The sequence below is a fragment of the Haliotis asinina genome, chromosome 8, assembly GCF_037392515.1.
Source record: "Haliotis asinina isolate JCU_RB_2024 chromosome 8, JCU_Hal_asi_v2, whole genome shotgun sequence".
NCBI lineage: Eukaryota > Metazoa > Mollusca > Gastropoda > Lepetellida > Haliotidae > Haliotis > Haliotis asinina.
In genome coordinates this window covers 20,190,941-20,200,257 of record NC_090287.1, presented here as the reverse complement: position 1 = coordinate 20,200,257, position 9,317 = coordinate 20,190,941, and the positions used below count along the sequence as shown (strand labels likewise).

The following is a 9,317-nucleotide window of genomic DNA, read 5'->3' as shown; positions in this document are numbered from 1 at the left end:
TGATAGTTATTTCAAAAAGTATATCTTTCGAGTTTTCATGCCAGTTTTCGTGGACGTAATTTGGACCTTGTGGCAATATTCATTAGTTCCATAGCCGTGATTCTTCTTTGCTTTGTCCGAATTATAGATTTTTGTGTCTTTTGAGTTTATGTGGTATTCTAGAGATGTCCATGTTTAGTTAGACTTCATTTGCAAACGAAGATGACCAACTATGCAGACCCGTATTCGATTCCACATATGTGTGAAGCCCACTTCTGGTGTTCCCCGTCGTGATATTGCTGGAACCTTGCTCACTCGCTCACTCGCTCACTCGCTCACTCACTGATGATGAGGTATATAAATAATAAGATATATCGAGTGTTAGGATGTAGGAACAGCGCAATATCTCACAAAAGTTACCATATAAAACAAACAGGGTTCCGCAAGGCGGTCTTAGCGCTACTATTTGTAACCCAGTTTTATAGTATGGGAGTATAGGACTTAAGGACGCTTTGTGGAAGTCTAGTCACATGTGGCGTCACGATCGGAAAGGTCACGCGAGTTCCATAGGAATATGCAGTAGGGGAGAAGCTCAGATAACAGAACTGTTTTCCCGATTAAACCATAAATAAACATATTTTTGAATTAAACATTTGGCTTCGTGTTTCTGAGAAGTTTATCTTTAAAAAGGCCAATTATTGCAATTCTCTAGTATTTTCCTTTAACTAAGTGCGTTTACTACTGTGGGGAATGTTGATGACTTTGTTATGTTGTGTAACATCTTTTGTCGTCTGTACAACGTAGACGGAAATCGAACTGCTGACCATCCTCTCCCTGATCGAACGCTCTCTCCACAGGGAAACGTGAGTTTTCCTGCATAAAATCTAGCATGGTGTGGCTCTTTCTCTTGGTGTGGATGTTTACGAGACAAAGTTTTGATATATCTTAAAGGCAGGACGGTCGAAAATATCGCATCTAGACTGTTTATAGAATCTCGCATTTATTTTAGAGCTGCTAACATGGAAAACTTTCATGCTATAAAAGTAAAGGTGTGGCTCCATATGTAAATATAGGTTCGTAAGCGTCATACGTGTTTCTTAATTAATGTTGGTTCTGTTACTTACTTGTAAACTACAATGTAGATGTTAATGGGTGTACATCTGATGTACTGTAACTAGGGTGACTAATCACTGTATGTAGCTTGTGCTCTAGTGAGCTGTGAAGCTTGTATGAATTCTATTGTGAGTTGATATAAAAGTAGTTTTTCAAAGGCTCCATCAAGAGTTTGATATTGTGAAGCAGAACTCATGTGAAAGGAGAATAACTTTGAAGATGTTAACATTTTCAGAATTAACTTGTGTGGTTACTTTTTATGGCTAAATTTGCTTTGAAAAGCTCACCTGGTTATATCATACCATGATACTTGACTAGCATGAGTAGTGCAGAGGCTGGTGTATCTGTTTGTGTGAACTTCACCATGTGATCATTGTGTTACATTGTTCCCCAGATGTCCAGGACCATGTTAACTGTGAGATCTATGAGGAAATGAGGACGGACTACAGTGAAATGACAGCTCTTTTGGCTTTGCAGGTCAGTTATAGACAGTAACAAAAACATGCATTCAGCCATTGCAAAAACTGATCAGATCAGTTTAATCTTTGAAGTGGTGTATTTCATGGTTATCATTACACTGGAGTGTGACTATTCTCATTATCGGCAAGAGTTGACTATTAAATGTCAGTGTGTTTATTTCCATAATCGTCTGGGATAGAATAGGTTTTCAGCAACCCATGCATGCTGTGAAAGGCGACTATGCTTGTCGTAAGAGGCGACTAACGAGATCAGGTCGTCAGGCTCGCTGACTTCATTGACACATGTCATTGGGTCCCAATTGTGCAGATCAATGCTAATGCTGTGGATCATTGGATTGTCTTGTCCAGACTTGATTATTTACAGACCGCCACCATATAGCTGGAATATTGCTGAGTGCAGCGTAAAACTAAACTCACTCACTCACTCTGTAACGTATATATGTGACCATAGGCCCAAATACATGATGCAATAATATCAGTGATAATAAACAACCATTTTCGTATCTTTCAAGCAACATGAAGGAATGTCATCAATTTTGTAAGCACAGAGTGTGAAGTTGTTACCATAAGTTTTTGGAGCATTTGTACTGATGGGTCCTGATCACATTACATAGTAGAATAGCTTTCCTGACAGTGTCAAGTGAAGGGCATGTCAAAGTAAAATGATAGAGATCTTCGATTTCATATCGCTCACCCTGTGGACAGATATGTTTCTCATGGGGTGTATTTGATATCCTGCCTCTGTCAATCAATAGAATTGTATGTCCAACTCTTGCAAACTGGTGCTCAGTTGTTCATAAAAAGAGTCTGATAGGTGTTTTTCAGCATCAAGAGTTGTTTTGCATGCAGAGTATATCTCATCTGGAACTACTGACGTTACTTAGCCACTGATTACATGTACATACGGGAAACTGAAACTCACAATACTCACATATATTTCCAATCTTGCTTTTCGTTTTGCACCAGGAGTTAGTGAAGCTGAACAGTCCTAGTTGTGCATTGTATTTTGAAGTATCGAGCTGTTCTTGTGTTACAGTGTGAGTACAGCAAGTACCTGACGCTGTCCCAGTATCGGTGTCGGACGTCCAGGGAGGATGTACTTGTCTCCTACCTTACAGACTTCTTCACATCGCAAGTATCAATAAAGGTGAGGTTTAACTGTGAACTGTGTCTGTGTGTATGGATGCTAATGGCATAGATATCACCCATCTACCGTCAACTTAGCTGTGTATTTTTATTCCATATTGTGAGATTTCTGATCGTCATCATTTGCATGTGAAAAATGCATTGAGTACACTTGAATAGAATTACAGTTTCGGGTGAACTGGATTGGATGGGAACACTTGGCTTTACATACCTTTTAGGTTCATTTGAAAACAAAAAGTTAGAAGGATGGCAAATGCGTATCAGTATTCATCACAAAGGTTTCACTTGACATTTAATGCAGCAGTTAGCCATTAAGTTATGTGTGTTGTTCATAGACTGACCAGTCTGCTGTATATATCACTGGTCCATCTCCACGGTCAGCTGGCGATCAAGGCTTCAGGCACAGGGGACATACAGACGGCAGTCAAACACTGCAGGTAAGATGAGTACCAGCAGGGGAGAAAGTGTTTCCATGGCCTCATTCGCAAAAGCAGTTATTGTTATGTTGGTTGTTTACTCCTACACTTTGTCATTTCTTGCAGTCTTCATAGTGCTGAGACATGTTGTGGAGTGCCGCCCTCCAGGACTAGTTTGCCATCAGTATACACAAGCAAGAGTTGTCATGATGGTTACCATGCATCAAAATCGATAAACATTGCTTTCAGCTTCATACATCAGCACTGACACACAAATAATTGTTTAGGATGTTAAAGGTCACATGCAACATAAAACACGACTTTGCAGATTCTGATTCCTTTCGGTATGCACTTACTGAAACAAATCATCAAAAATGCCAATTCAACCTATAAAGTTGAAAAACGCGTTGAAAAAAAAAGCCCGCGAAATCGGAGTTCAAACGATTCACTAAATTTTCCCCAAGCGCTGGGGGAAAAGGGGTTTCAACAGCTGTGCTGCGCCCATAACGAATGGGCAGTGAATAGGTTCGCGGAGCTTGAAACAGTATGCATCCCCGGAGTTTGAGGTCGTATGCAGTAATCTAACCTTGGTTGCGTACACAAACAAGTAGATAATCTACTCGTTACATAAAAATAATGTTGATTGTGGTAAGCAGCCTCTATCACAGAGAAAGCTCTCTGTCTGGTTTATTGATAACTATATGTCTGCCTGCCTGTCTGCTGAAGACAATATGCAATACACAGCTTTAGTCTTTGACCACATGCAATTTGAGCTTAACACCTATATATTTGGCTATACGCCATGAACAAAATAAATTGATTTATACCTCATGCACCCAAGTTCTGTCTCTACCATATTATGTAATTAGGCAGGTGTGATACTTGTACATATGACATGATTTTATGTCTGTGGGTTGCCAAGAAACTACAACCATTTTTCTCGGATGACTGGATCATTTTCCAGGACGCCCTGGACATGTTCAGGGTCGTACCATGGATGGACCTCGGGGTCAAAGCCACAGGCATGGCGGAGACGATAGTAAAAGCAGCGAGCCATGCCTACAGGTCTTTTAAGATATACTGTTTGTGCCAATGAAGGTCATCCACTAGCAAGGTGTTGGACAGGCTCTGTAAATTCAAAGACGAATTTTCATGTTCACATTTTGATCAAGAATCACATTTTGACGATTGCGAGTGGGAAGTGACTGGTCATGAGCATTTATTATTATTGTTATTATGTGCACAACAAGTATAACGTTCAAAACTATGTTCAGCAATATAGTTACCAATTTAGGCATCACAGTCATCACGTGATACAGGATTTAATAAGTCTTTGAAATATGTATACCATGTTTCTGGTAAAATATTATTTTTCTTCTGGAATTAAGAATCATTTCGCTACATTATCAAAATTCGTAGCATTGGTGTGATGCCATTTTGTCCTATTCAAGGACACGGCCTACTAACCACGGATGCAGCTAACCATAACAAGTGTTGTTTTAACGGGGAGGATTTGGGGAGGATTCCCTTTATACGTGTAAGAGGTCTGTCTGTTCGCCGGCTTAAAACGTATTGAGTGCCCTTAGACATTTTGCTTTAAGATAATTAAATCTGTGGTACAAATGTTAAATGAAAATAAAAATGATTCCCAAGGATTTTGCCTCATAAACAGCTTTGACGGGGTAGCACGTAAAAGTAGTCAGGACTTTATGCGATATATATTTTCTACAGAAGTGCATACAATTCGTTTTCGATACAAAAAAGTTAAATCCGTTTTCCAGTCAAAATCTCTAAATTGTCTGGAGGCACATTTGCGACTGTCTCTCTGTGGTATTCCTATTTTCACATTACCAAACGATAGTAAAATGATCCAAGGAAAGTGACCTATTTATTGAATCACTTAAGGAGGTAGGATACAAAATATCAAAATGTGCAGAAATTGCTAGGTTTGGTATCATGTTGTATACAAATGTGTCCCAAATCTAATTACGTAGCGAAAATAGCAAGTCACCACGGCAAGTCACAAGTAGCGCCCACTCGTGGCTTCGTCTGTAAAAAGTAATATGTCAATAAATGTTATATAGTTCTCTTAAAAGAAAATTGTTCACTTTTATAATTCCATTTGTGTGTTTTATGAAGATATTTCAGTCCGGAATTGAAATAAAGCAAAATCAGTTTTCAAGAGCGTATGTAGGATTTGACACATTAATTAACTCCTAAAATAACAGGAATTCAATAAAAATATTGATTTATCATTGCAAAAAAGTGGTTTTTTTAATAATAACAAGATTCTGTTATAAAATGAATTTTTATACGGTAAAATCACAGATTAATATTTAAAACTAAAAACAATTACATAACATCACATTATCTCCAATTAAAACTGCATACCCAAATTATATTTGATAAGTTGAGATAACTCTTGTCCAGGTTTACCTCAGGATAACTGCTTGTGTGTCCAGAATATCATGAAGTATTATAAGAAGCAAGATAAAGGGAAATAACTGCGTAGCATAAAAGTAACAGACACGCGCTCCTACTATCACATCCCGTCGCACACAGTATGCGCACAACCTGTATCCAACCTCTTTAAAACCTTTGAAAGACTATTTGTGCTAAATAAAGTGACAGACGAAATGCTGCCTTGTGGCACACCCTGACCCTGACTGTAATGAACAAACACTGGGACTTGAAATTGCCTGTCTGTTTCAAACTATGCCATAAAGTGAGGTCAACAACCTCTTAATCCAAAACCATGTAAATCAGGTGTCGTAGGCGTTCTCCATGGCAAAGAAAACTTGATACTACACGCTCTTGAGGTACAATAGCATTTTAACAAGCTATTCTAATCCTACTCAATTATCAATAATGCTTTGTTTTCCAGAAACATTGTATTTCTGGATTATTAAGACACCGGGTTCCTAAATAACATGCTGCAACGTGGAGTCCGCTTCTTCAGTTATAATGAACACCAGAGATTAGTTATTTAGGGAAACTGATAATATAAGAAACAACATTTTCGGAAGACATGTTTAATTTGTGAAGGCTGAAAACACCCTGTTTAACTGTTAACTGAAGGGGCATTGAAGTGCCCAGAAAAGTAGTGTAAATAATACAGAAGTTGACATCCACAACATTTTGTCCTATATTACTAGAATGTGTAGTTTACTGAGGAAGTGTAATCCCAGTTATAAAACAATTACCTATTACAGAACATCCTATTGAACGTACAATGTTCCACACGTAGCCAAATGTTTATACATGTAATTATGTTTCTTTGTGGTTAGAATTGTGGGCGTTTTTATTTGCTGTTAACAATTAACCAAAACGTCCTCCTGTGTTTTGCAGGAAGTTATAGCTTGTTATCAAAGATAGTGACCGCTTGCATTGTCGTGTTGTTTTAACGATTGGTCAAGTTGTCTTAGCCGAAAGCCAACCAAAGTCTTTAAATACAAGCCCTGCCCCAACAAATGTCTACATGATCAGTTGTCACTTAAACTGGGCTTTGCCCCTTTCCTAATCAATTAACGTTCTCACTTCTCCAAACTACACTGGTGACGTGTTGAGTGGTCACCGGATACAGGCTCATGTAAATAGGTAGGGGAATCAAGCTGGTGACAAATTCATTCATCAACACCGTTCAGAATAGACGCTGAAACTGTGTACAAGTATGGTGGATGCAACAATGTGCAGCCTCTTAACAGATTCTGACGCCAACCTCGCGGCACTGACAGATATAGCAGTGAGTTCCCTTGTGAACACTCATATACCTCTACTTGGGCACCTTTGTGGAGATCTCCCCGACAAAGTGGTCTGGAAGATGGTGGTGAGTGACCTAGCTATTAAAGTCTATGTATGCTAGTTTTATTGAAGCACAACCAGCTAATAGTATTTCGAACAGCTAATGACCTTTTATGTGTAAATTCAATTTCATTTTATTAATAAAAATTCACATTTACAAAATCGTCTGTACCTGGCTTTGTTTAAGCTCATGTGCACAATATCTAAACCTATATTTTCAGTATCTGAGCTGCCACCAGGTGAGAGCACAAGACAGGTGTACGATGCTGAGTGTTGTCACTGACTACATAGTCCACAGTCCTGTCCGTCTGGAGACTTCAAAATCAGGAACCAATCCTTCAGATATCATCCGCGTTTTGGCCCAATGTTGGCAAAACACCCTTCCTTCTGGAAAGAGAGGTAATTGTCGTTTTGCAATCACGCGTTTTATGATATTTTCATAAGGCTTCGTAATTTCATAGGGTTCTTTCACTATAGGTTTGAATATTCGTGTTTTCTTTTTAGATTTAGATGTTCGGTCTTTGCACAAGCTCACAGTTACCCTGGCCAGATGCGTGTCACAGCTGAGGAGATACCACCTCCACGATCCCTTCATAGTAGTACTAAAGCAAGCCATGCAACTGAAAAAGCAGGCCCGTGTCGACCTTAGCACGATGAGTTTTCCAACTATACACGAGCCCAACTTTCCGCGGATTGCTGAAATCTCCCACAACAAGATGAGAAGGTTCCGATCTTACGCAAACCTTGCTCCCACGGCTGCGTCTTTGCTAACGTCTCCCTCACCAGCTCATCAAAAACCTCCCTCACAAGTGCGGCCAGTTTATCAACCTTCACTGATCCAACAGAAGGTCTCAACGCCGCTTCGCCTGCTACATACCGTACGGCCACAGCCTCCACGATCCATACCTGTTCCACAGAAGCCATGTGTATCAGGCAATGTGAACAGACCAGTGAGAACCAACCCATCAAGCAGCATGTCCTCGTCTTCGCCAGTTATACGAATCACTCATGTTATGGCTCGCAAGGTCCCACTGGCACCAGCCCAACGAAACACCCATGCAGCAGTTCTCAAGCTCGTGCCTGCACCACACACTCGGTCTGCTTCAACTCGCAAGAATCCCTCTACCCTAGCTCAACAAAACCCATCATCACAAGTTCGAAATATGTCCTCACAGAACCCACGTGTACAAGCCCCACCATTTCCCGGATACACTCCTGTAATGGTCCCTACGTCGTCCCCTACATCTGTGCAAGCTCCGCAGATTCCACCATTTCGCACGTATGCTTCAACCATATCTCCACCGAGGCCGTTTTCAACGGCTCGACAGATCCCATCTACACACACACAACCGATCTCATCTACCCCAGTTCGAGTGTATTCTTCAACACTCGCACGGCAGAACCCGGTTGCAACAGCTACAAAGCAATCTTCCTCTCCGCCGCATCGACAGTCTACAACAAGTAACAGATACCTCTCTTCATGGCACAGCGCACCTAGTCCAGTTCGACGGGATACGTCAGTGATACGTGCAACAACCGGGTGTACTCTTCAGCAGCGACAACGACCTTACACACCAACACACCATCAACCAACTTCATCAACCAAAACCCAACCGGCGACTGTCCCTCAGTCAATTCCGTCTGATTCTTCGCCAGCAACTCAAACAAGGAATCTTGGTACATTACCTCAGTCTGCTAACAGACTCACCAGCAAACAACGGTTCTTAATACATGCTGAATTGAAAAGACTTCATCTCGTCTCTACAAGCCCTGCTATGCCACTGCACACATCAAGGATGTCTCTCACTCCCAGCAAGCGATCCAGCGCATCAGTAGCAGCTTCGGAAGTTTCTGCCCATCATCCCGCAAAGGAGATACTGGTAGAAGTCCGACAGTCTGTCTACAAACAGAAACAAGGCAGCACTCTCCACCCAGCAGACAGAGCCGTGACCAAGGAGCTGTTTTTCAACTAGAATCCGTTATGTAAACATTGTGTTCAACTCACACATTTCTTACCACTGAATAGGTTAACTGTTGGACGCACTGGACGTAGTTTGTGTCAGTAATGTTCCATCTGAGACGTATAAATGACAGATAAACCTTTTTAAATACCTTTTTCAACGTGGAAGCGCAGAATAAATATACTAGTCTTTAATCGTGGTTTGTTTGTGTTTATTACGCAGCCTGAAAGCATGCAGCTGGGATCACAGCTCAAGACTCTTATCAAGACTGGCTCTGACAACACCCAGAGTTACATTCCTAGGACTCTATTAGGAGCTACAACATTACACGGCACGCTTATTCTCTTAGTTCTATTCATTATGAATATACCCCGGACTGTGTCATTTTACTACATCCAACTCTTCCTAGAAAATTGCGGCAT

General features: G+C 40.6%; 2 protein-coding genes across 2 annotated transcripts; both read left to right on the top strand.

Moving 5' to 3' along the window:
• The first annotated feature begins 509 nt into the window (after positions 1-509).
• LOC137295148 (uncharacterized) lies at positions 510-4,599 on the top strand. The gene is made up of 6 exons (XM_067826470.1): positions 510-558; positions 1,487-1,569; positions 2,608-2,718; positions 3,053-3,154; positions 4,098-4,172; positions 4,585-4,599. Exons 1-6 carry the CDS (start codon positions 510-512, stop codon positions 4,597-4,599), a joined length of 435 nt encoding a protein of 144 aa, XP_067682571.1.
• A 2,204-nt stretch (positions 4,600-6,803) lies between these two features.
• LOC137295136 (mucin-2-like) lies at positions 6,804-9,086 on the top strand. Its single transcript, XM_067826459.1, has 3 exons — positions 6,804-6,959; positions 7,156-7,333; positions 7,439-9,086. Exons 1-3 carry the CDS (start codon positions 6,804-6,806, stop codon positions 8,905-8,907), a joined length of 1,803 nt encoding a protein of 600 aa, XP_067682560.1. The 3' UTR covers positions 8,908-9,086.
• The last annotated feature ends 231 nt before the right edge of the window (positions 9,087-9,317 follow it).

Coding starts and splice junctions, on each gene's coding strand:
- LOC137295148 (XM_067826470.1), top strand. CDS start 510: ATGTGGCGTCACGATCGGAAAGGTCACGCGAGTTCCATAGGAATATGC. Junction 1,570..2,607: donor CAGCTCTTTTGGCTTTGCAG/GTCAGTTATAGA, acceptor CTTGTGTTACAG/TGTGAGTACAGCAAGTACCT. Junction 3,155..4,097: donor ACGGCAGTCAAACACTGCAG/GTAAGATGAGTA, acceptor ATCATTTTCCAG/GACGCCCTGGACATGTTCAG.
- LOC137295136 (XM_067826459.1), top strand. CDS start 6,804: ATGGTGGATGCAACAATGTGCAGCCTCTTAACAGATTCTGACGCCAAC. Junction 6,960..7,155: donor AAGTGGTCTGGAAGATGGTG/GTGAGTGACCTA, acceptor CTATATTTTCAG/TATCTGAGCTGCCACCAGGT. Junction 7,334..7,438: donor CCTTCCTTCTGGAAAGAGAG/GTAATTGTCGTT, acceptor TTTTCTTTTTAG/ATTTAGATGTTCGGTCTTTG.